We start from the raw sequence: 25,779 nt of genomic DNA on the forward strand, positions 1-25,779 counted from the left end.
TCTATAACTTTGTTGTCCTTGAAAAGCTCCTATTGCTCTTTTTTCCCTTGTAACTTGAATATGAACTTCTGAGTTCGTAATCCACATATCGTAAATCGCCCTTTGACTTTCTCAACGCATTCTTTACCAGTGGAGACTTCAAAAACAGCTTTGTTTCGTCCTCTAACTCGTTTTCCCCCCGTTTTTTGCTCCTTATGTCTCTTAAAAACGACAATCTCTCTCTATTTAACGACAGTAACTCTCTCCCATCGGTATTGTATCTGGTGTTATTTGGATTTATTTTTTTAGTATCGGATTTGCAATTTCCACTGCTGCTACTACTGTTTTTGTCTGCTTGGCTTGTGCCAAACATGAATGCAGTTCTTGGCTCACTTTTTGGAAGAATAAGACCAGTGCTGTCGTCCTTATTGTTTGCCGAAGCTTGCGTATTACCTATTTTAAAACTAGATGCTCGCATTTCAGAGTTAATTAAGTTAATTTCTCTGTTTAGATTGTGTTTAATGCTCTGTTCCTCAATCCAGTATAGTTTTTGTCTTTTTTTAATTGTTTCCTTGTTTTCTAATTCCAAAAACGAAACATTGTTTTTATTTGTATACTTTGATTGAAATTCACTAACATTCATTTTACCGTTATCTTTCAGAGTTAATCCACCATCGAAACTACCTTTATTTAAATCTATGTCATCTACAAATACTTGATTTTGTGAAAGAGTACCAGGCAAGTCATTTATAGATCTTTTTATTATCTCGTAGTTGCCTTTGTTCTTATTTAAATAATTTAGATCGGGATAGTAGTCATCCCTTATTATATCGTTAAGTTTATTGTAGTACTCGTTCTGCTCAAGTACCTTCTTTTTGTTCACTTTAACCTCAAATTGGTCATTTACTTTTGTTGCTTTTATCAGTCTTTCCTTTAATTCATTACTTATCTTGCTGTTACCAGCTCTGACTAGTCTTTTTTGTAGTATTTTCTCGTCGTCATTGTTCATCTATAAAATCATTTATTAATAACTGTCCTTTATATTTTATTTTTCACGGTAAAATAGCTCACTTTTCCCAAGCCTCATTTAAAAATTCCAGTAAAGGAAATTTTTTCTCTCCTCTCCTCACGCTCCTCGCCAAGCCTTGAAGCAAGCAAATTCAACGAATCTTCATTTAATACAGCAAAACAAACAAAATAACAAACACGAGATCATTTTGTAGTTAATGAAACTATTTAAAAAAAGAAAGAATAAAACTGTTCAAAAGTAAATTCTATTCAAGTTAGCGATTCTAAAGATATATTTCTATATAGAATATATTCATTATATAGAAAGAAAATGAAGGAAATGCTACAATAAAATGTGAATATACGTACATATATGTATGCATATTGTTGTCTCGAGTTTAAAGTAAACCTTGTTGGTTTCTTATGGGTAATATTACATTGTTTGGAATGCAGAAATATTACTCGCAGTACTAGTGCTCCAATAACAGGCCGTTTTGAGTCAAAACTGTCCAATAATTTCCTCATTTAAACTTTGCCTTTCATTTGCCTCTTTTTTTGTTGTCTGGCCTTAGCTTCAGTTAGTGCTGCCTTTTGAGCAGTAGCAGATGCCTGCTGATATTGAGCTCTTTTCTGCTTAATATCGTCCAGTGATAAACCTTCAATAGCCTTGTGTAATCTAACTGCCTTTCTAGCTCTTCTCTTTGTTGTTGTTCCTTGATTCGTTAATTTCTTATTCATTCTACGCCATCCTACTGACCACTTTAATTTCACTGCCTTTATTCTCTGATGGAACAAAGACGCACATTTTTGATTCAAAAATGTTGACACCCTTCCATCCCTAGCTACAAATTTTCTACCTCTTCCTGGGTATATACGGTACTCACTATATGAACAAACATCTGTCTTAATTGTGGTTTTGACCGTAGACATCCTTGTTCTGCTTTCCACTCTCAGTTCACTTAGTTCTCCTTCGAATGATTTATAATTTTTATGGTAAATAGTCACGAGTTTGCTTCCTGTAACCTATGGTGCCCTAAACTTGTTTCAAGTTACAAATTCCCTTGTTATATTGCCTCAACCTTACCTTACCGCGACAGACAATATATCCTTTTCTAATTGCCACCTTAAAATTATTTATTCTACTCTTGCGTACACTTTAATTTATAGTTATTTATTGATCAGTACCATTACACATAACATATTTCACTATTTAAGTTAGACGCTACAAATTTTATATTAAATATTTTTCTTCAAAAAAAAAGCCGCCGTCTCGAGACTAGACATGTATAAATTAAAAAATAACTCCGCTTGAGGAAAATATAGATCCTTGTTTTCTATTGTAAAAACGAAAAATTTGCGTATAAGACTTTGTCTATGTGTGAGCTCGGCATATGTATATATATATGAATTAATACAAACAGGAGAAGATTAATAATTACTTATGCCGATGAATCTATCACTGTGAGATAAATGTAAATAGATGTATAATACATAACACACGAATTAAACATAGAAATAACAAATTGTAATCTCATTTTTTAATTTCCTTTTTTCTTGACTTTATACTTCGGAAGTGCCTTGTGACTTTCGGATGAGCCTACGAGCTGTACCTGTTCGGGCTCAATTTTTGGAATGTTACCACCAGCAAAAGGACCAGGCGAAGGCAATTCTGGACTTTTTTCAAGTTCCTCGGGAGATATCTCGCTTTCTTCTATGATCTTTCCAGATTTAGTCTTGTGTTCAGTTATAACCTGTTTTAATGGTTCTTTTTTTCCTTCTACGTATATTAGTCTACCGGATCTAACTGTCGCTTTCCCTCTTCCCTTAGATGAAGCACCTCCTGAGCTCGACTCCCCTCTTCTAAGAATAGAGTTGTACTTTGAATCATAACATTCGACGGCGGATCTAGTACAGTGTTTCCTTATATTTTCCATTCTTTCAACGTAATTTCCCTTGATAGTAATTTTATACTCGATTTTGTTTTCATCATTCGTAAAAAAGTTGATGCACCTCCTAATCATTGAATCCTTGTTAAATATGTCCCTGTGTCCGTAATTGCCGTATTCAGATGGTTTGTATTCAGGAATATTAGTTATTACGTAGCTGTGAATATTCTTTATGAATAACCATTCCTTTTCCAACTTTTTAATGTTAATTTCCATATTCCTTACCCTCTGCTTTTTTGACTCTATATTATCCCTGTTTTGCAGTATATCATCTATACTTCTCATCTTATCCCATCTTTTATCCAATCTGGAAAACACCTTAACAGGTTTTCCATTATTCATATCACTTATAATGTTCATGCTTAAATTGTCTCTAAAAATGGATAATGGTATATTCTCGCCAAGTTCCAAAGTCTTTCTCTCCTTTTCAGGCAGCTCTTTTCTATATTCGTATTTTTTTAATTCTTCTATATTGTTTATAAACATATCCTTTTCCATTGACTCTTTTTGTAAACTCAACAGTGCATTATTAGTTATCTCTCTCTTCTTTTCTTTACTAGTCAGTGGTGCTAAGGCCGGCAATGTCTGTTTAACTATTCCTCTAACTATAGAATCAATTTTCTGACTGCTTTTTTCCCTCATTACTGCTTTCTCATTATCTGTTAACTGTCTTACCTTCTTGGGTATTCCGCCTGAATGCAGTGCTTTATTTAAAAAGTTTGCAGAATTGCCCTCATCTGAATACGGATCCCCAAATACATTTACTCCAGTTAACTCAATGTACTCATTATCCGTTCTTTCGTCAGCTATATACCTTATTATAAGCTCACTTACCCAATTTAACACGGCCGCATCTGAATATATTAATGAATTAATTTGTTGTATTTTTTTCATAGCACCCATAAATACCCTTATTATGTTGTTTGCTGTATCTATTGGGCTGCAAACATCCATTATACCTTTCATTACTATAAATCTTATATTTTCCATAAATAAAGAGCCACCACCAAATCCCCCTAATAAACTGTCTGTTTCAAAAGAATCCCCACCAATATTGTTGAATTCCATGTTATTGCTAGTTTTTATTATCTTTTCTTTTATTGCATTCTTCAGGTTATTCTTAAGTAAATTCCATATTCTCATGCATCTTGTTCTTGAATCCAATTTTAACGGATTACCTATTGGCGTGTCCATGTGATATTTTGATATTATTTCCTCTAATCTAATTCTCTCTATGCTGCAATTTGTTTTTCCCTCTTCATCAGTCGTGCAAATATTCTCAATTGAATCGTGACAATATTGTGATGCCTCTTTGCTTAACACTCTTATTTGATTGTATTTGTCCAGTTCGTCCAAAGCATTCTCGCACTGGTCTTCTATCTCATCTGGGGTCTTCCCACCCTTAAAGCTTTTGTGGCTTATTGTTGGTGGTATTCCCACAACTCTTTCGTTACCTTGTTTCTTATCATATTCCATTTGTGAGTATATTTGGTGCCATTGCCATTTTCTCATTGCTTCATTTATACAACCGGGATATGCAAAGTCCAATGATAAAGTTTTTTCTGGTTCTCTTTGTATCTCCATTAACGTATCCAACGCATCCTCACAAAATAATTGTATGTATCCTCTCTCCCCCTGACCATTTGTGTTGAATGTTATAAATGGTGGTTTTACCTTTAGCTTTCTCAGTGTTTCAGAACATGAAAATATAAATTCCTGTTCGTTGTTTGCTCCCTTCCATATCTCCTTCGGTGGGGTATCTCCAACCAAACCGTTTATTCTTATATTACCTGATTTTATATCCTTAATTGACTGCAGATAAATTGCCCCCCAAGTTGCATCTAAACTAGTTTTGCTGTCCTTGTCAAACAACGCTGATGACATTACAAATCCTTGCGGCGATATTCCTATCACTTGTTTTTGTATTTTAGAATAAGATTCCCTGTCCAATTCCCTTATTATTAAGTCCAAATAGTGCCAATCGCCCCTAGTCTCTCCCCACTTTATTGCTTTCTCCAACGTGATAACGTCATTTGGAGACTTCAAGTCCAATATACTCTCTAACCACCTGTATAATGGATACCCCTCTTTTGATAGCTCCATAAATGTCTCCATTAAGTGATTGTGGAGCCTATTGTGTATGTTATCATCTGTAATTGAAGATAATTCTTTTGTATTGTCTATCTTCTCTTTTAAGCCAGAATAAACATAAAATTTTGACTCCTCGCAAAATGTTTCTACTGTGTACTCCCTGTCTTCTAATAAGTAACTTGACAAAACAGCTAGTCTCAAATCCAATAACTCGTTTATTACCTGTTTACAGTGTCCATTGTATTCTTCTTCCGAAACTTTTTTTGGCCATAAACTGTACAATGCTTGATCATATTCCGGTAATTTTACAAAACGAATAAAATTCATATTTATATCCCTATTCAATTGTTGCTTTAACAAACTCCACTGTTTTCTGGCATCGTTATCTTCGTATTCATCAATGCTCTCACTTGTATTGCTTTTATCTTGATAGTATTCCTGGTCTTGATACTTACTCCGTTCATAATCGCTATTTTCATGGCCGTTATATTCAAACCCATATTTTTCGTTATACCCTGACTCGTGTTTAGAATTATTTGTTTTCTTGCCTTTATGTAAATCCCCAACCAAGTCGTGTGTTTTCATGTCCAATACATCCCTTTGAGGAAGTATTTGTGGGTTTATTTTATACAGTAATACGGATGAATACGTGCAAAACTCCTCTAGAACTATTTTTGCCATATCCAAATTCAAACATTTGTCGTAATTTGTACCTTCTATATAAAAATTCTTTGCTCTGTTGCTTGCCCATAGAGTCCAAAGATAAGAAAAACAGTAATCTCTGTACAAGTCTGGTCTTCCTTTTCCTGAATATTTCAAAACAGAGGGGACCTTTATTGACGGCCATGGTAATCCTTCCAGAGTACCACTTCTATTGTTGGTCTTATCAACCTTGATTCTTGAAGCCATTGAGTAGCTATATCTGTATTTTGGGTCAACCCAGTTTTTAGACTCATTGTATAAGTTCAAATATTCCATTGCAGAGTAATATCTGTTGGACGCTTTACTGCAAAAATCACCTATAATTTTTTTAATATACTCATCATCCTTTTGTAAGTAATTGTTCTCCGAGTTGCTTTCTAGTTTCATTATTACTTGTCTAGGTTTAGATTTCAAACCTATAAATATTTGTGTCAGACACTGTTGCTCAAAATCTAAATTTTCTATTTTTGGACTGAAGTCATTAGGAACTATCGGAGTTATTTCTGATACAGTATTTGGGACGTTGTTTATGAAATCCAGTATTGCCTGTTCCTGTATCACTGACCACGCTGCATTTCCATCATTCTGCTCCAACATTGGCTTTCTGTCATTACTTGCTGAACCCACATCAAACAATCTATCATATTCACTAAAGTAGTTGTTCGTTCCTTCTCTACAAAATGTTTTAATTGTATTCTTCGCCTTTTCCTCATATTTATTCAGTTCTCCTCCATGTGGAAGTACTATCTTTATTCTTGCTTGGGATAACATTGAACTCAACAACTCAACACAAACAAAATAAAACTTCTCGCTTGTATATTGTGGTGTATTCCACTCCTTTGGTTGCTCTACTGGAAGGTCTGTTACTCTAGGCACTTTTTTCCTTTTTATGTCAAGTTCCATTTGATACAACAATGACTTCCACTGTTGAAAAGCCACAATTGACATTATATTCATGTCCTTGTATAGTGATTCATATGTACTAGTTTCACTGTTTTTTTCCCCTACAGTCAAGCCTACTGTAACCCCTTCATCTAAAATCTTGTCTGCATTTCTTTTGCTTCCATATATATTTTTAGACGATACATCGTTGATATTGTTTTTGTATAATTTATTCAGGCTATCGTTTGCTTTGAAGTTATGGTATCCTGTAGGAGAAGCCTTCAGCATTAATCTATATCCATCCTTAACTCTATTTTGAATGTCATCATTATTTCGATCGCCTTCTTTATTCTCCAAATACTGGTATTTCTCTCCAGTTTCCTCATCTCTCTCTAAATCGGCGTAATTAAATTCATTGGGGTTAAATTTGTCAGGTAAACTGCTTGATTCCTCCTCCATTCTCCTTGCCAAGTCTCTCTCCTGAACCATGCTTTCTGATCCATATACATTACCTTCATTAGGAAATAAAACTGTCGACTTTTTGTCAGTCGGCTCTTCGTTTTTAAAGTACGAAACTGATGCAAAGTGACAAAAATGTTCTATTGAGGTTTTGGTAGATTTAACGTCATACTTTCCACTCTTCGTATATCCTTCAATTGTCAAGTCTTTTGCCAAGTTGCTTATAAATAAATCCCATATGCAACTTGCACAATTATCTCTCATTTCATAAATATTACTTCCAGAGGTGTATTTAAAGGGTTTATATGGTCTACCAGAGGGAAGACCATAGAGTTTGCTATTTTGACGATTCACTATTTCAGACCACTGCAAATTACCAATAAAAATATCTACAGAATCCTTGCAAAATTCAAATATAACCAATTGTTCGTCTATATAATCTGTAAAGTCCTCAGATTCTCTTGGTTGAGTTTCCTCAAAGTCCCTCCATCCAAGGTACTTTTTTAATAATTTGTCTTTTTCAATTCTAGCCTGAGCAGTCTTTTGTGACTCTTTTGCTTTAATTAAAACGTGACTAGGTATTTCAGCTATTCCACTCTTAATCAAATTCAGTATTGTCCTATTGCACAAATTAGTTAATTTAATATAGTTTTTGGAGAAATCTCCAAGTTCGTGTGGATAGTTGTGACTTAGTATAATTATTCTCAAGTTATCCTCTGCATTGTCACGTGACTCTTGATTCAAAATTGATAACCAAAAATTCCACGAATCCCTACTTATTAGATTACTGTTAACCGGCACGTTATATAAGGAAACCCTACTTAACTTATCGTAGTCCAAATTTGTTTCAATGACATTATCTCCACCTGGAACTCTTTGTTTCACTTCTGGCACGTCCTCTAGATTCGTATCAAGGAATTCAATCTCAACACTATCTCCAAGTTCTGGAAACTTCATTTTATTCTTCAGTATTTTCTTACTTCTCATGTTTTCCTCGATTAACGGGTGATGTTTCGGCTTCTCACCTTCTTCTTTAGACAAAGCATCGTAATCCTCCTTAATTGACTCAAGATCAGATACTTTTGCCTCTTTTTCCCTTTTTTCAATAATCTCTTTCCTTGCATTTTCGGTTACTCTTCTGAAATAATCATTAACAATTTTAAGTTGTCTTTTAACAGGAAAACAGTATTCTGCTGCTGATATACAAAATGTCTTTCTCGAATAGTTTTTCTCGGACTCATCTTCGAATCCCGAAACTACAAGTCTTCTTGACTCTAATATTTTCATTATTCCCAGACATCCCAAGTAAAATTTTCTTGGATCGGTAATATCGACCTTCTGTATTTTGTTTTTTATTATGATTGGAGCCATTAACGGCATCGATTCGTATCTTCCGATTCTGTGTAACCTATTCCAATAAAACTTATCTCTTATAACCTGTGTTGAGATACAACTCCATAAATCATTCAAATCAGTTATGTCCTCGGTTCTGGACTCTATTGCTCTTCTTATAACCTCATTGTCTTCCTCCGCTCCAAGTGATAATAGACTGCAGTTCAAGAGAAATATTATTAAGGCATTTAATATTATTGTTTCAAGTAGCTTTAACCCGGCCATTTTAAAGTGTCATAACATATGGCGTTCTCCTTTCTGCAATTACAGTTCTTATTCTAGTTTTAAGTCCAATTTAACAAAAAAATAATAACTTTTCTCAAATCTGCACTTTTTCTTGCAAGCCTTTTCACACATAAATTGCCTTACTGTTCATATCAACTTTGCAAATATAATGATTTCATAAATCAGTATTGCCTATATCTGGAAGTCAGGAAACTAACTTCTAAATCAGAAACAAGGTTTATTTTCTTTAAAATATTTTAAAACTGTAATTTCACATTTATTTGGTATTATTATAGCAATTGTCGTTCACGTTAGTATTATTCAGATTAAGGCATGCTTATATTTATTACTTTGCCGCCTTTAAATGCATGTGGGGAGGGTCCTGTATCACCCGAATCTAAATAAAAAAAGCTAAAAGGTTGCAGGTTAGTGGTAAAAATAGATCCAGAAAAAAAATTGTAATTTGAGAATATAGAGTATGCTATAGTTATTTCCAAACTGGTAGCGAAGTTAAACTGTTGAGATGCAGCGAAACAGCAACGTTAATGAGAATAATTATTTTTTGCGACTCTAACCGGTACGCAGTCAACAATTTATAGATTAGAATTTGAACTGGATGAAAAGGAACCTAGCACGAAAAAAACTGAAAAGAAACGTGTTTTGTACACGCATATAAAGTGTGATAAAATAACTTATGAAACTATTTTAAATGAGAGAAATTGCGACTCTCTTAGGGATTAATTAATTACTATACAACATTGATTTATATGCAGAATTCACTCCTTACTTTAAGCTTAGTTTATAGAATTCTGATTAATGTTTTGTGCTGGTTTTTTTTCCGTATTAACTCCGACATGAATGTTGTGAGATAATAAACAACTTAAGATGATTTGATATGAAAATGTTGAACGAAACGTTATTAAGTAGGGGATGTTTAGTTTTCGAGTTGAGGATAAATTTTTGTTTTAGCATTAATAGATCAAAGTCAGTGAGAAACTCTGAATCCAGTTCTGAACACAACTTCTCGTTAACAATTGAATTATAACAAAAATTTTTTGCTTCCAAATATCCTGAAGTTAAGTACAAGTTTATTTTGAGATTTTCTATAGTGTCTGAAACATATTTGTCAAACCAAGATAAGAATTCGTTGATCCAGATATAAATAACGTTGAATAGTTTTTCAGAAAACCCCTCAAAATTTTTTGGATCATTGTCAAATTCACTATTGAGTTTATTATTTTCTTTTAAGGTAAAGTTTTCAATATTCGTTTTGTTTACAGCAACATTACCAACGTAATCGTGGTCTAAGTAGTTCAGATTATGAGAGTTAGGGACAAAAAAGTCTCGATTTTTACTTATATTACTTCTGAAACACAAAGCTGAACTTTTATTGTCATTACTGGCTGATGCATTACCTGTCAAATTTTTAATTCTACCTGAAATAAAGACACCGATTTCTGTTTTGTCTATGTTGTGGTCCAGACACAGATCAAAATTTCTGATGTTGTAAAAAGTAAATGGAAGACACTTTTTCGTAAAAATCATTGAGTCTATTCTTAGATTTGCAAGAGATTTACCGTCAAAATTGTGTATCCCTCTAGATAAATCGTTGTTATCCGGACCAATAATAATGTTCTGAATAGAATGCGAGTTTATAATTAAAAGTGGGAGTAACAAACTAGCAGTTAATATTACAAATTCCACGTAGTTTTTGTCATAATTAATTTCGCTTTCGTTAACTCCATCTTTTGGATTATTTAGTTTAAGAAATTTGTTGCTTTCATTATTGCCTGAATTGGAATATCTTTTCTTGGATGGGATTATCATAATATTGTGCATGTCTATAATGCATTTGACCAAAATTGGCGTTCTCAAAACAAATTCGTCTATAAAATTTGAGATGGCAAGCCAAGGACAAATTTTTACTTTATTGTATCTTCTAAATACATCCAAATGTATGTGATTACAAGAGTGGTTGTTTAGTATATTCTTCGCACCATTACTATTCTTAAACTTGTTTCTTTTATTTCCTCCGTGAAAATTACACGTTTTTTGGGAAAGATGTATATCTAATATATGAACTGTCTGCATTCCTGTATTTGGAATGTTATCATCGTTGCAAATGAAGGAAAAGAGGAATGTGTTTGCAGCAGGCACTGGAAAGCGTGTAAGTAACATTGAAAATAACGAAATAGGTATTGTAGAGTGAACTATTTTAAATTCTATAAGGGATATTGGAACAATGTTATTAGCTTCTTTAAAACAAAACTCAGATATACTTGAAAATTCGCTTTTTCTCGGCTTTAGACCATTCACATTCACACTTTTAAGACCCAAAAGCACCTTAGATTGGGTTTCTAATATCTTAATAGAACTCGGAGTTATTGTATTTGAAAAAAGTATTGATGACTCGCAAATATCTAATTCATTAAGGTAACCAGTCAAAAGTGGGTGTATTAGTGGAATTATATCTACTTGTGCCTTTTTATTATTTTTATATAAAGGACTTGCTTTGCTATCGAGGTTTCTAAAAGAGTTCAGGTTAACCGTTACATGCTTAATGCTGTGATTAAACCACCATTTTATTGTTTTGTAGTTACCAGAAAGGAAATCGTTTAAGTCCTCAAAACGAATGCTTCTGTGAGATTCGTCGTCTTCGAAATATACATCATCAAATTCAAATTCATCTTTTGTAAGCGGACTATTATAGTCGCTTTGAAAGTCAATTTCTATTCCAATATCAACATTTTTAATATTATTTCCCACATTATTATTCTTATGTTCCTCGATTCCCATATAAATGTCGCACTCGTTGTATTCATCATTTCCATAGCAGTATCCATCAGTATCTGTAGAACAGTGATAATAGTAATACCAATCCTTAAGTCTTTCGTCGTTGATTGAGTTGCTCTTCTTGCATTCATATTCTAACAAATCTTTATTTTTGCTTTTATAAGAAAATTCGACTTTGTCTCTACCAACTCGGGTTTTATTCTTAAATCTACTTTCGCAACCAAAAACTGCATCGAAAAAGATCCAGTCTTCTATTTCTAGTAGGTGAGTATAGTTACCAGTTGAGCTGTCATTTTTTCTACGACTGGGTGTTACCTTTTTTTCTGCTTCTTTCATCAATTTTATTGAGGTCGGACTTTTGTTAACTACAGACAAATTCGAGTGTGAATGAATGCTTTTACTACTAAATTCCTGCTCATTCGTGACCTCTCTATCAATGTTTAGTAATTTTATCTTTCTAGACGCGTCACTTTGTAAACTAAAGTCCCTTCTGGACTCAACATGAATACTGGAACTCGTTTTTTTCATAGGTTTAACAACAATTCTACTTTCAAAATCGTTTGCACTTGTTTTATCATCAAGTTGGCTCAAAAGGAAAACAGAGGGTGTTGTGGCATTGGTATTCAATGAAGAGGACTGTGATTCACTAAAATTAATCCGTTTTGAATTAATGTTACCATTATAACTCGGACCTGAAATGGTGCCATTACTCGTATTTCTAACACCCCTTCCCACTCCTCTTCTTGGAGTTCCAATATAACAACTCTTAACTCCAGAACACTTTTTGTGAATTTCAGGGGACAATAACCCAAAGTTAAACCTCACATATTTGCTTTTATCTTTCTCAGTCATTCTGGACTTTTTGTTCCATTTATAACTAAGTAACTTCGGAACTATTATTCCAAGCCCCTTTCTGTAATTGTGTGGAGTAAAAAGAAAGCATGAATTGCTTCCGTGCTTGCCATATTTTGCGATATTAACAAATTCTCTCGCATCTTCTTTTTCTGGTATTTGGTCTCTGCTCCCGGAACCAGGAACTTCATGACAATCGCTTCCAGAAATTGTATTTTTAGTAGTGTTTTTTGTTCCAATTGAATTTAAGTAAAAAGAATCAGAAATTTCTGCAAAATTTGAAGCGTTTTCGCTGCTCATGTTGTTTCCATCATCTTCATTATTTCTTTTATTGCTTCCAAGATAGTCATTAAAACTGGAAGAATCTTCATTAATAGTTGTGTTTAAAATCATTTTCCTTGACTTTACGCTATCTTTTGTTCTTGCAGGAGGTTTTCTCAGTGTTCCTGGAAACAAAGATGAGTCATCAATGGAATAGAAAAAACTCGAGGAAGTCTTTTTACTGCTCCGTTTAATTTTTCTTCCGTTTTTCCCTATACTTTCCATAAAATGTGGCTTTAGTGTATATTTACAATAGTCAAATACCCTGTTAATGTTTCCAAATAAACTAAAATTGTCGTATTTTATATAATTCAACATTTTTTCTATCAAGTATATATTTGTTGCTTTGGTGTATTCAAAAAAGAAAGGACTATAAAATTCGGTGTTATTCCTGTTTCTGAGTAAATAACTTTCTTTACCAGTTACAAGGTCTATTTGTTTGAAAGATGATAAGTTAAACACAAAGGGGTAGTGCAAAAAGTACCTCACTCTATTCCTGTAATTGCTCTCAATCATGTTGCTTAGCTCTATAGAATAAGGCCTCCACGAATTATTGTCAATTGTACATTTGTACAGCCAAATAACCATATCGTCGTTATCATATTTTTTGTAATTTAATTCCATTAAAGATGTTGAGTTGCTTAAACTATTCTTATCAAAAAGCATTATTTGGGAGCTTATTGGCGAATTATTACAATTATTTTGGGACAGGACTTCATTTATACTGAAGTTTTCAATCATATCTAAAACGACTCCTTGAGAACTAGATGAAGGGTTGCGTTGTTTTACACACTTAACGTATACCTTATCGTCTGGATTTATTATTAAATCGTTCATAGCTGATTCATCATTGTACTCTCCATGCAGGAAGTATTCATTATATTCTACTCTATTTTTCATAGTGGATTATTCTCGCTATTCTATTTACAATATACATGTTCCTTTATTTTTACGTCGCTTGTATTTTTTTCATAGTAGGGTTTTATAACATTTATTTCTTTATATTTTCGTGTCCCAGTTTGGAATGTGAGAAGTGACTGCAACTGTTATATTTTTGTTGTTAACAAATTTAAATACTTGCAATCACTTTAAAGAAAAATAAAGTAGTTTCATGTAATAGCCTTTAATAGTGTTAGTGGGGAGCGAATAAACACCTTGCGAATTATAACTTTGGGCAATAGCCAGCAAACTATTTAAGAATCAATATACAATATTAATCTGTATCTGATAGATATTAAGGTGACTATCACAAACACTTTGCGTTGTTTATTTAATTAAATTTTACAAGAAAATATTTTATTTGAGTAAATTAATTAACTGTCAAAAATGTATACATATGCCTCTTGTTTATATACTAGTTTTAGCTTAAATGCATACCACTATAATTTATACTTATTCAAAAAACCACTTTCATGTAGTGTTGATATTATTTGATTACCTAGTAACTTGCATCTAATTCATTCGCCGCCTTTTGGTTTAGGCGCCTTTGTGTGTATTGTGTGTAAATATTATTATACATATAAAATGTCAAAAAAAAGTAATAGTTGCAAACTGAATAATATTGAAAATGTTGTAAGAATTTAACTAAAGAAGCAAAAATAGTACGTCAACATATCTTTGTGATAGAAATGTATTAATTTTATCAGAACAATTGAATGAAAATGTGTTTATTCGTAATATTATCGTTAGTATTATTAAAGTTCATACTGACAGGTGGCAGTAGTATAGATTACGATGGCAGCTTTGGAATTGCCGGGAACTTAGATAATGATTTTGATAATAGTTTTGAATCTTCAGGACTTAATTATATCAGAGAGCTAGATTTGAGTGTGGGAATGAAAAACGAGGAGTCATATTCGTTAATAAACAATCAAAATAGATACGAACTTGATTCAACATTGTTGTATAATCCGTATATCTATGAATCATACTTTGAAGGTATTGATGTAAAATGTGGGGAGGATTATTGTAGAAATGGACTTTATAAGAAGAGATCTAAAAAATTATACAAAAGATATATGTTGAATGTGGTAAAAGAATACATATTAAATTCAAAAGTCCACTCATGGTTTTATAGAATTTGGAGCGGCTCAACAGTTTTATCGAGTCCTGTATTGTATGTGGAAAAGAGCACAGAATTCAAGGATCTGTACAAGTCCATCAGGACAAGTTATAAGAAACTGAAAGATTCTTCCGTAATCATAGTGTTGAAGGTACACACAAAAGAGTTGACAAAAAAAAAAAAATTGTTAGACGAAGATTCGTACTCAGAAAATGAGACTAACAGAGATGGGATGGAGAATTCAGATTCAGAGAGCAGCAGTGTGAAACTGAGTGAATTTGAAGAAAGTAAAGTTGGAGAAAAAATAGAAAATGATGAGGTTGAAACACCGGTTAATATAGCAATAAGCAGTTTATGTATAAAACTAATTACCCTTACTAGGAGTAGGAATAGAGATAATGGAAAATCATACATGTTTGTAATTGACTCTTTTGGAATCACTAGCAGGCAACTATTTGTAAACTTAATGATAAATATAATGAACACGCCCTGTTGGAATAGGGCAAACATTAACAAGTCAAGGATTGTAATACCAGTAATAATAGGAAACTTTAGGAGAGCTCACAATAAAAAGAATGAAGATAATGGAATTTTAGATGATATATACATGTTAAAAAGGCGAGAAAAAAACGAAGAAGGAGTGGAAATCAACAGAAGCGAATCAGAGAGGGAAGACGAATCGCCATCTATGGATTCAACGGAAGCCAGTGTAATCAGAAGGTTAAGTTCTAGTTACGACAAAATTAGGAACCAGTTGTTTATAAAATGGTTAAAGGCATGCAATGAATCAAAACTTGTATATGATAGATACGAAATGCGAAAAGAAGGTTTATTCAAAAAACTCCTGTTACAGTATCTGATATATGCAATTAATAATCAAATTATATTTAAGAATTTGTCTAGTGAAGGAAATCATTTTTTGATTGAATATCCACTTAAGTGTCAAGAATCTTGGGATTCACTCATTTACTTATTAGAATCGGAGTACGGGGACGATACTAATACAAGTGAAGATTATGTAATACAAAAGAATATGGCTATCAATTCAGTAGTTGATGCTTTATTTATAGCAAACAACAGTATGTTTAAGGATAAACATTTGACAGAAGAGGTCGATGAAGAAAATGTTGTTGGAGATGTTATTGAAAACAAATCTGAGCCTGAATTGAGAATTGTATCAGATAGCAAAAATAAGTTAAAACGGGAATTGGAATCTTGCGAATTGTTAAATATACTTACAAATAGAGAACAATTGCCCGTAGAGCTAAAAAAGGCCCGGATACTTGACGACTTATTATTAGGATTAATAAACTTGCCAGACCAAAGAAAACAAAGAATTGAGTATAAAAAATTTTTAAAGAAAACAATAGCAGATAACAGTGACATTGATTACCTAAGTAATGATCTATTTCAACTATTTGAGGCAGTGGACCATGTACAAAATTCTATACATGTAATAAGAGCTTTGTTCATAAGCAATATAGAATTAGGATTAACTTTGAACCCACTTGAATTGCTGGTGAATGTCTGCAGAAATGCAAAGTTAATACCTTATTCTCAGCAAAAGGATAATTATTTGAGAAACGAAAAAGAGAGTGAAAATGGTCAAGATTACAGCAATAATGATTATCGAGACAAAAATGATGATTATAATGCACTAAATAGCGACGAACACGAGAATATCAATAGTGAAGATAATTTAGAGGATGAATGCAATCCGTTTTTGTTTATTTCACAAGATATTTTAAGTGACGAATACAATGCAGATTTAATGGAGCCAATACAAAAATCATCATTAAAATTTGTTCTGTTTCTTTTAAGATTATCACAATATAGTTTACAAGCGTTGAATTTACATGTATCAAACCTAGTGGTTAAAACAGAAAGGCTTTTGTTGAGTAATATATTAGAGACAAAAAGAATTCCAACAATGGTACTAGTTTTAAGTGAGAAGATTAAGTACATGCCATTTACGGTGTTGTCTTCATATTCATATATAAAAGAATTAAAGGAGACGAGAATTTCCTCACTATTGAATCCGATAGTTCCTATTTTTCACTCCTATACATTGATCAATTTATTTGGAGACTCAATAACGCCAACTAATAATTATGAGATATCCAAAATAGTACTAATGGAGATCTGTTTAATTTACTTTAATCCCAATTTGTTCTTGGATAAGGAGTTTGTTAAGTTATGTAATCTGACCTGGAATTACAAAAGCAAACAAGAATATTACATACAGATAGACGTATCCACTAGAGTTTGTGACAAAGTAACGTCGGATAGAAGAAATATCGGTAGAAATTCACATACAGTATTCTTAATATGCAACTATCTTGAGAATTTACGAGGCAAATTCTCATCAAACAAAAAACAAAGTGAAATAGAGCAGGAGTATGTTTCAAGCGAGTTTAATAATAGATGCGAAAATATAAAGGCTTATTGCATACAACAATCCGGGGATTTATTTAGAAATATATGTGAGATACAGCATTCAAAATAAGCATTTAAAGCAGTAATCTGCATCTTTTTAATATGATTTAATACTCCTATTAATTCTAGAAAAATTATAAAAATATATAATCAATTGTCCAGTTTTAGTTTATTTTTAATTATTTATTTATCTATAAATGATAAACAGAAATCATACAGTTGTCCGGCCCTCTGAGCATCTAATCTAATTACTCTTGAGAAATCATCTTTCGATAGATGATTCAAATTTTGAATACCACTATCAACACCTCCTGAAAGGGATTTTCTATTTCTACTAGATAAACCAAGTTGATATTTAGCTTCTTGCATGAGTATTCTCTTGGAAAGAATGTAAAAAATGGGTGGAAGTTGTATTTGATCACAGAATGCCTTTTCCTGAGTGGTCAACAAAGAAGCACCTGGATAGCTTTCTATTGGGATAGTAGATTGTCCTTGGATATTCGGAGATGATGCATTATTACCAGAATTATTTATGCCCAAATTATTATTTTTTTGTTGTCTTTTAATTGTTCTAGCCTGTCCTTCATACACAAATGGGGTTGTTGACTTTGGTTGAGTCTTTACATTACCAAGTCCAAGACCATTAGGGGCAGTCAAGAGATTAGAATTGTTACCGTTAACGCCAGATATACTATTAGTACTTACAGCAGGTACAGAAAAGTTCTTATTTTGATTGATAATTTTACATTTAATATCCTCTCTTCTTTTCTTTTCCTCTTCGTATCTTTTTACTTCTTCCAATGTTCTAATTCCAATACTGCACCATTCTTGTACCTTTTGCAAATGATTTCTTATTCTTTTCTCCTCAATCAATAATGAAACCAACTTTTCTTGTTCTTCTTCTGTTTGGAATCTAGATATTGGCTTCAAAAATGAGTGGAGGTCCCTTTCATCTTTTGTTCTCTTCTTCTCCTTCTGTTGTTGTTGTTTAATATCGAGTAAGTTTCTTTCTATTACGAATCTTTTTCTATAAGTTCTTTCATCTAGTTTTGAATTATATATTTCAAGTATTTGAAGTTTTAATTCCCTTTCTTGAGGAGTGTCGTGATCCCTAAATTCCATATCTGCCAGTAACAGTTCAGCATCGTTATCATATTCAACGTCAAAGTCGCCCCTTAGTGGCATGTAGCCCACTACGTTCGTACTTGGTTTTGAATTACTTGAAGATCCTGAATTACTTGTTGTTTTATTTCCTGATCTTCCAAAAAATTGCTTTTTTATCTGTTGAATATCTGATTCATCTTTAACTGTGGTGTTATCTCCCTTAACCTCGCTAATATTGTCGTTCTCAATATTTGAGTTTGAAACTTCATCTTTAATCCCCACATCCGACATTTTTTCATTGGAATTATGATCCTTACTTGACAACTTCAAATAATTCCTTGTGTCCGGAAGTGGCTTTGTCTGGCTGTTTAAGTAAAATTCATTGTAGTGCTTCTCACACTCATCGGCTGAATGGCCATATCCTGTCTTTTGCGATTTTTGGTGTAGCGAAAACACTCCCGCGGGACCTTCTGTTATATACTTCGATATTTCTGACCAATTTCCTAGGCCATACCTAGAGACTGCCTCCATTAAAAGTAGTTCTTCCTCCGCCGTCCAATTGTTTGTAAGTAAGTTAAATGTATATCTACCTATTGGAATATACTTGTGATCCGGTTTGTGATTATTGCTAAATTTTCCCTGACAAAAGCAATCCAAACACAAATCATATTCAGTACATTCTGCACATCTTATTCTGTAGTCCCATGTATCCTTTTTACAAACGTCACATCTAAATTTTCCATCAATAATGTTCAAATCGTCTATAACAGCGTTATTTTCATTGTCCTTTCTTGAAACGTCCTCCAGTTCCCTCAAACTTTTTTCCATTAACTCAGATAAGTCATTTTTTATTAAAGAAGGATCACTTAATGTTGATATTTCAACTGTGTTTAACAAGTTTAATCCATTTGGATGTATAATGTCCTCTCCTATTAAATTCAACGCCTCATCTGGTGCCCTATCCAAGCTGTTATTCTCTCCCTCTTTTGCCTCCTTCATTTTTAAATAACTCCATCTACAAAAAACTCATTCACGAAGTAATAGTATTAAACTTTAATGTTTTGTATTCCCTCTTTTCTCCCTTCCTAATTACAAATACTTACACTAACTTCTATTTTCCATAAATATTATCTTAATTTAAAACGAATCCTCTAAGTTTCAATCAAAGAGACAAAAACAAGATCAAATATTGATATGGAAATGTTAAATATGTAATTTCGTTATTTTTTCCTGTTTCTACAGTTTATTATACGCTTTAAAATTTCTCATTGGCGCCAGATTTTTCATTGTATTCATATTGGTATCGGTACCTACATATGGCACATGAATGGCGCCTAGGGTAATGGTTGAACTAAGTCATGCACATTGAGTGATTTGGAAAAAAGAGAATAATTATGTTAGCTACCAAATAAAACACTAAGTATTTTTGGTAAAAAAAAAAAGATGAATATAAAATTTAAAAGCTAAAATGAAGGGTGCTGATAAACATTCACATCACTTCATCTCGTTTTCCCTTCATTTCTGGAGAATGACTAGCAGGAATCATCGACTCTAACATTCTAAAGTTAATTCTCATCTTACTTTTGTTTTCAGCAATTGCAAAGTACGACAACCTCGACTGATGTGAAACGTTAGAGGAAGCAGTATCCCTTAGAATGTTATCGCCCCATTCACTAAAAAAATGAAAAAATAACTCAAAGTTAAGCTTAAACTTTTGATACATTGGAAGAAGACAAGAAACTTAAAGTAAGCTTAAGCCTTCTTTCCTTTATAAAAATAACTCTTAGCCATTCTCTTGAAGAACCACAACTTACCTTCTTGTTTGATTAATGTGCCCGGTTCCTTGATATTTGCTGTGTAGACGCTCTAACTGAGAGTAAATTAACTTGTTTTCTGTATCCATTTAAACCCGTTCCGATATCAATCAAACAAAACAACCATAAGAATTAATACGAAACTTGTTTTTTAATACTTAAACTTGAAAACTATTAGCACTTACCGCCGAATAGCTGAATATATTTCCATGCCTTGAATGTAGAAGGCGGCAAACCCCAAGAGGCAAAAATAGATAGAAGGAGAGTCAGTGGTGATTGTATGCTTTCAGGTTGCTCTTTTTTGTTTTTACTTTCGCATTAAATATTTCTTTTATTCAAAAAAGAAGCCGTTTGTGTATTGAGAGAAATCATAGTTTGTTATTTTTGTTTTCACTGAACTCTGTTTCATTATGTAATACATGAGTCCAGTAACAATCATTTGTATGAACATTAAATGAGAATATAGATGGTATATTCGCTGTAAGGCATAAAAAACATCAAAAAAAGAGTTTTCACCTGATAGGAACTGTTTCTTTAATTTTATAGTTATTGTCAAGAAAAATGGCAGAAAAATTGGTAAATAATCACTTACTTTCGTCCTCCTGGAAGAAGGAGAAGATATTCAAGAAACTGTATACAGGAGGAAAGGTTGAATATGACAATACCACGAAGACGATTTATACATTATGTGACGGATGCATATTAGTAATATCATTGGATAAAGGACCATTTGTAATAGGTTCAATAGGCCCGTACGACTCGGAGAAAACGGTTGGAACGGAACATTCAGAGGAGATACTGACGTTTGGTTTGTTTTCAGAAGGCTTAAATAGCAAGAATGTGGTGACAATAGGGCCGAAGGGAATCTTCAGATTATGGAAAATATCATTTAAAATTGAAAAAAACGAAGAAAATAACAAAAATTCAATAGGATCAATTGATTTCACATATATAAGATCATGGAAATCGAGCCAATTAACAACAAATGAGATAGAGTTTGACTCTACAGGACAATACGTTGCAACAGGAGGTACTGATGGTTCAATACAGATATATGACGCATTTGGTGGTTTTACGACTCACGTATTTAAATTACACAAGTCACTAATAACTAAATTAAAATTTCACGGAAAAAGATGGTTACTTTTTTCTTCATGTGTAGAGGGAATAATTGGAGTGCATGACCTAACAACTGGAAAGTTAGTAGTTAAGCTTGATTCACATTATTCAGTAATACATTCATTCGACTTATTTGAAACAGGTTTACATTCATTGGGAGGTCTTCTCACAACAGGCGCTGACAATATGATTAGCATCTGGGACTTAGATAAGCTTCCGGGATCTGATAAAATAGGTCTACTTTCAAATATGAAAATTGAGGATGAAGATAATACTTTAAAGAAGAATAAAAAGAGAAAAGGCGATAACGGCAAAAATAATAGTGATAATAGCGTTAATTTTCTTCCAATAAAACAAATACATTCAACCGAGACTATATTTTCTGTTAAATGCACAAATAGCAATTTGTATGATTTTGGTGATGAGGAGGAAAACAAGTGTCCATGGTTTATAATAGCAGGTAAAGAAAAATCAGGAATAAATATTTGGAATCCAATAAACAACAAGGTGATAAAATCAATCACTCCTAAAGAGTATTCACTAAACGAGTCTGCAATACTGTATATGTTTTTAGATAGAAAAAAAAATAATGAAAACATGTCGGACTTTTGTCTCGAGTCTTTCTTAATATTAATCACGGAGGATAGGAATATCGTGATTCTGGAATATCCAACTTTCAAATTGTATACGATAATGTTTGGAGATATACCAGACTACATTCAGCTTTCTCTATTTTTAAGAAGCAATGAAAATAGAATGTATGAAAATAAAGTTGAAGATGAGTTTTTAGCACTTAAAAAAGAGGAAGATGACTATTTGACCAATAATCCAAGCAAAATAATCAATTGTATTGTAATGGATAGTACAGAAACACCCAAATTGTTATCCATTAATAATTCACCACATTATATTTCCTCATTTATAGGACACAAGAGCACAGTTCTAACAATGGACATTTCGAATTGTTGCAAGTACCTTGCTACTGGTGGAAAAGATATGACTATTAAAATATGGTCTATTGAGAATAACGAGTGTTTAGCGACTCTGGTTGGTCATACCTCTATAATAACAGCACTATCATTTCAGAAAAAGCCTTTTGTTCCCGGGAACAATGGTTATTTTCTATTTTCTGCGTCAAATGATAATACTTTAAAAGGTTGGAATATAGCAAGTTTATTTAAAAAGAATAAATCAAAGAGTAAAAACGACATACTTGCTATTTACAATATAGTTGCTCATAAGAAGGAAATAAATCATATTAATATTTCCCATAATGATAAAATTATAGCAACAAGTTCTGAAGACAAGACTCTTAAATTGTTATCTTTTCCTGAGTTAAGACAAATAGGTACCTGTAAAGGGCATTTGAGTGGTATATGGCAAAGTAGTTTCTCTCCAATAGAAAAGGTTATAGCAACTGCTTCTTCTGACGGAAGCATTAAAATATGGAATATAAATACATTTACCTGCATCAAAACACTTCAAGGCCACGACGGATCCGTACTTCAAGTTGATTTTCTCGGAAATGGAATACAGATATTGTCTTGTGGTTTGGATGGTCTAGTTAAACTTTGGAATACAAATACAGGAGAATGCATCAAGACATTTTCTGCTCACGAAGAAAAAATCTGGACTTTAAATGTACTTAAAGAATATGAGTCAGATTGCAATGAAAGTTCAAGTAGGGGTAACAGCAAACTAGCCAAAACCAGATACATGGTTACTGGAGGATCAGATTCACAATTGATATTCTGGAGGGATAACACATTAGAGGTTGAAAATGAGGAGAACGTTAAGAATCTCAAGAAAATAGAGGATATAAACAGAATAGATTTGTTATTTAACAGAAAAGATTACATTGATGCATTAAATATATCTTTAAACCAAAAATTGCTGCATAAAACATATTTAATACTTGAGAAGCTGCTAAAAAAGGGAGGAAACTTCGAAGATAGCGATTCCAGAAGTAACATTTTAATTTATGATAACAGCGATATTAAGAAAAACGCGTTAGATTCAGTAAACTACTCTAATTTATGTGCTTGGATCAAAAGCTTGAGTAAATCTGAACTGGTTACTTTATTTGAATTCATTTTAGAATGGATAACCATCTCAAAATCGGTATGGCTTTCAAATTCATTGATGTACCTTGTACTAACAAATATAGACTACAATGAGTTGTACAAGGTAGAGGGTTTTCCACAGATAATAAAAATATTTAGATCATACAATACTAAAGTACAGTCACACTTGTCTTCTTTAAACCAAAAGGCGTACATTTTGGATTACTTATTTTTGTCTAGTCAGATATCAAAAAAAAGCAGTGACCAAATTAATAACAAAATTGATGCTATAGACTTAACTTTAGATACTTTATTCAAAGACAATTAATACATTGTTTAACGATAAATAGAAAAATATCAGTGACATTAATTACGTGTCATTTTTTAGTATATATTTGACACTCGTACACTTAGCTTTATTTATATCCTTTTGCTTTATTCTTATAATGCCTGATAATTGTCATTTGCATTGTTTATGTTCCTATTAATAACATTAAATCCAATAAGCATTGATGTTATAAATCTTATCCCCTATTTTGAACAAAATTTCAGGTGGAAAGTTACCCATGTCATTAAAACAGTATATGATCGCTACTTACCTTTATTATATATAATATTATTACACATGTTATAAATCCTATTAAAAACCAAACAATGTAGTTGGTGTTATTATTGTTTTCACTAAATAATATTTCAGTTATGTTATTTAGTTCGTCGCCATTGCGACTACTTTTATAATCATGGCTGTCTATCGACATAATTTCATCATACCCCTTTTCAATTTGCTTTGCAAAATTACTTATTTCAAAGAAATTTGATATCTGGATGTTAAAAAGTAAAAATTCAATTCGATTAATTTTTGAGATATTATAATCTAGTAATGTGCAGTTAATAACGCTTATTTATTTAACTTACATGGCAAATTTCACTTTCGTTGCAGCTTTTTATTTTATTTGTAACTACCTCTCCATTATATACCAACCTACAGTAATAAGGGAGAGCATACTCAATGTCTCTATCACCTCTGTACACATTAGACTTTTTGTATATTTCTATTATAAACGTAGACGCATATGGTGGCCAGTGGTTATCCCATAATTTTAATGATGCTAGTGTAGGTATTATAGTCGTGTCATGTCCAGAAAATAATATAAATTTGGGTGTATTTACTTGAATGGTGTTATTCAATTTCGTTTCGTTATACTTATCACACAATGGTTTAATCAAAAAAGAATGTGTATTGTTAATATTATATGCACTTTGATTACTACATATTACATTCAAACTACCATTATTATTCTCTTTGTGTTCATAAAACATAATAATGTTTAAGATATAATCCCTAATATCGTACAGTAGTCGACTCATTTCTGATTTAGAAAGCACCGAGTTGTTCCATGTGTAAATAACAAATAATTCTTCTTCTATTGCCGATATTGTTCTGTTTAGTAAATTATTGTTGATAAAGCCTCTAGGTAGTTTTTTGTAATTTCCAGTACATAGGGTTGTCATTATGCAGTCCATTAAATCACCCGGCCACAAATCCCTTAATCTATTTGTTTTTACATTCAACTCCAGCTCTTGGTATAGTTTTTGGTGTTTTTCAACCACATCAAAATACTCGTCAGAGTTCAATGCTGAACGCAAATGATCAGTTAAGTTTTCTACATTTGCGTTTGCAAATAAGTAATCCGATTGAATGTCCATTGTATGTAGAGGAAATTTTTGAAATTCATCAAAGGTTTTATTTACACCTATGACCTCTTCTAACAAACTTGTAAATAGCGCTGCTGCTGAAACTGTTGTTCTCTGCATATCTGATGAACGAATATATATTTCGTCTCTATAATTGTCTCCTATGATCAAACCATTTTTAGTTACTAAACTGTCGTTATTGTTTTTAAAATAAGCATTTGCTATCAGTCTACCATTAATTCTATGTTGCTCATAACCCTGGGAAATTAACTGACCCATTTTACAGGTTCCGTTTAAATTATTCTCCCATTGCCTTATATCATAGTGTTTTGAAAATTCCAGTGTTTGTGTATTGTTTCTAATGTCATATGCAGACGCTTGAACTGTCGTTATTAGTTCTTCACAGTTCCATGATTGAACAAGACCTTCCCAACATTTATGGTATTTCGTTGGAGTTCTTGCACCATGTCTTATTATTGACTGCACTTGTATTAATTCCAAAGATTCATAATTTTTTCCGTTTATTTTTGGTATTCCCCTAACTTTTTCAAATACCCTTGGTTCACTACAAAAATTGTAATATTCTGGACAAAGGCCGTATTTTTCACAATTAACAATATCGTATACGTCATAGTTAAACAATTTACTATCTTGTGGTCTTACATTGTAATTATTGCTTCCTATTGATGATGGTAGGCCAATAACCATTGACTTTAATAATAAGAATCTTAAAAATAATGATATAAACATTTCAATAACTATTAGTTACTACTTTCCTACTGTATTTATCATTAATATTTCTCAAATTTATTTAATTTTTAAGGTCTATACTCGAT

The 25,779-nt window shown here is 32.4% G+C and overlaps 9 protein-coding genes across 9 annotated transcripts; 2 read left to right on the top strand and 7 right to left on the bottom strand.

The window, feature by feature from the left end:
* Position 1: 1 nt before the first annotated feature.
* On the bottom strand, positions 2 to 988 carry FG386_001369 (uncharacterized protein; the record flags this gene model as incomplete). Its single annotated transcript, XM_067340762.1, has 1 exon — positions 2 to 988. The coding sequence occupies one exon, from the start codon at positions 986 to 988 to the stop codon at positions 2 to 4; it is 987 nt and encodes a 328-aa protein (XP_067198811.1).
* A 524-nt stretch (positions 989 to 1,512) lies between these two features.
* FG386_001370 (60S ribosomal protein L24) lies at positions 1,513 to 1,917 on the bottom strand (the record flags this gene model as incomplete). The annotated part of the gene is made up of 1 exon (XM_067340763.1): positions 1,513 to 1,917. The coding sequence occupies one exon, from the start codon at positions 1,915 to 1,917 to the stop codon at positions 1,513 to 1,515; it is 405 nt and encodes a 134-aa protein (XP_067198812.1).
* A 608-nt stretch (positions 1,918 to 2,525) lies between these two features.
* Positions 2,526 to 8,684, bottom strand: FG386_001371 (uncharacterized protein; the record flags this gene model as incomplete). The annotated part of the gene is made up of 1 exon (XM_067340764.1): positions 2,526 to 8,684. One exon carries the CDS (start codon positions 8,682 to 8,684, stop codon positions 2,526 to 2,528), a length of 6,159 nt encoding a protein of 2,052 aa, XP_067198813.1.
* Positions 8,685 to 9,527: 843 nt separating this feature from the next.
* On the bottom strand, positions 9,528 to 13,550 carry FG386_001372 (WWE domain; the record flags this gene model as incomplete). The annotated part of the gene is made up of 1 exon (XM_067340765.1): positions 9,528 to 13,550. The coding sequence occupies one exon, from the start codon at positions 13,548 to 13,550 to the stop codon at positions 9,528 to 9,530; it is 4,023 nt and encodes a 1,340-aa protein (XP_067198814.1).
* A 761-nt stretch (positions 13,551 to 14,311) lies between these two features.
* On the top strand, positions 14,312 to 17,218 carry FG386_001373 (uncharacterized protein; the record flags this gene model as incomplete). The annotated part of the gene is made up of 1 exon (XM_067340766.1): positions 14,312 to 17,218. The coding sequence occupies one exon, from the start codon at positions 14,312 to 14,314 to the stop codon at positions 17,216 to 17,218; it is 2,907 nt and encodes a 968-aa protein (XP_067198815.1).
* Positions 17,219 to 17,331: 113 nt separating this feature from the next.
* On the bottom strand, positions 17,332 to 19,251 carry FG386_001374 (ADA2 protein with a ZZ finger; the record flags this gene model as incomplete). Its single annotated transcript, XM_067340767.1, has 1 exon — positions 17,332 to 19,251. The coding sequence occupies one exon, from the start codon at positions 19,249 to 19,251 to the stop codon at positions 17,332 to 17,334; it is 1,920 nt and encodes a 639-aa protein (XP_067198816.1).
* A 490-nt stretch (positions 19,252 to 19,741) lies between these two features.
* Positions 19,742 to 20,155, bottom strand: FG386_001376 (uncharacterized protein; the record flags this gene model as incomplete). Its single annotated transcript, XM_067340769.1, has 2 exons — positions 19,742 to 19,925; positions 20,067 to 20,155. The coding sequence occupies 2 exons, from the start codon at positions 20,153 to 20,155 to the stop codon at positions 19,742 to 19,744; spliced, it is 273 nt and encodes a 90-aa protein (XP_067198818.1).
* Positions 20,156 to 20,627: 472 nt separating this feature from the next.
* On the top strand, positions 20,628 to 23,576 carry FG386_001377 (uncharacterized protein; the record flags this gene model as incomplete). The annotated part of the gene is made up of 1 exon (XM_067340770.1): positions 20,628 to 23,576. One exon carries the CDS (start codon positions 20,628 to 20,630, stop codon positions 23,574 to 23,576), a length of 2,949 nt encoding a protein of 982 aa, XP_067198819.1.
* A 578-nt stretch (positions 23,577 to 24,154) lies between these two features.
* On the bottom strand, positions 24,155 to 25,693 carry FG386_001378 (uncharacterized protein; the record flags this gene model as incomplete). Its single annotated transcript, XM_067340771.1, has 1 exon — positions 24,155 to 25,693. The coding sequence occupies one exon, from the start codon at positions 25,691 to 25,693 to the stop codon at positions 24,155 to 24,157; it is 1,539 nt and encodes a 512-aa protein (XP_067198820.1).
* Between the last annotated feature and the right edge of the window lie 86 nt (positions 25,694 to 25,779).

The sequence above is a fragment of the Cryptosporidium ryanae genome, assembly GCF_009792415.1.
Source record: "Cryptosporidium ryanae isolate 45019 chromosome Unknown contig_23, whole genome shotgun sequence".
In the NCBI taxonomy this organism is placed as follows: Eukaryota; Apicomplexa; class Conoidasida; order Eucoccidiorida; family Cryptosporidiidae; genus Cryptosporidium; species Cryptosporidium ryanae.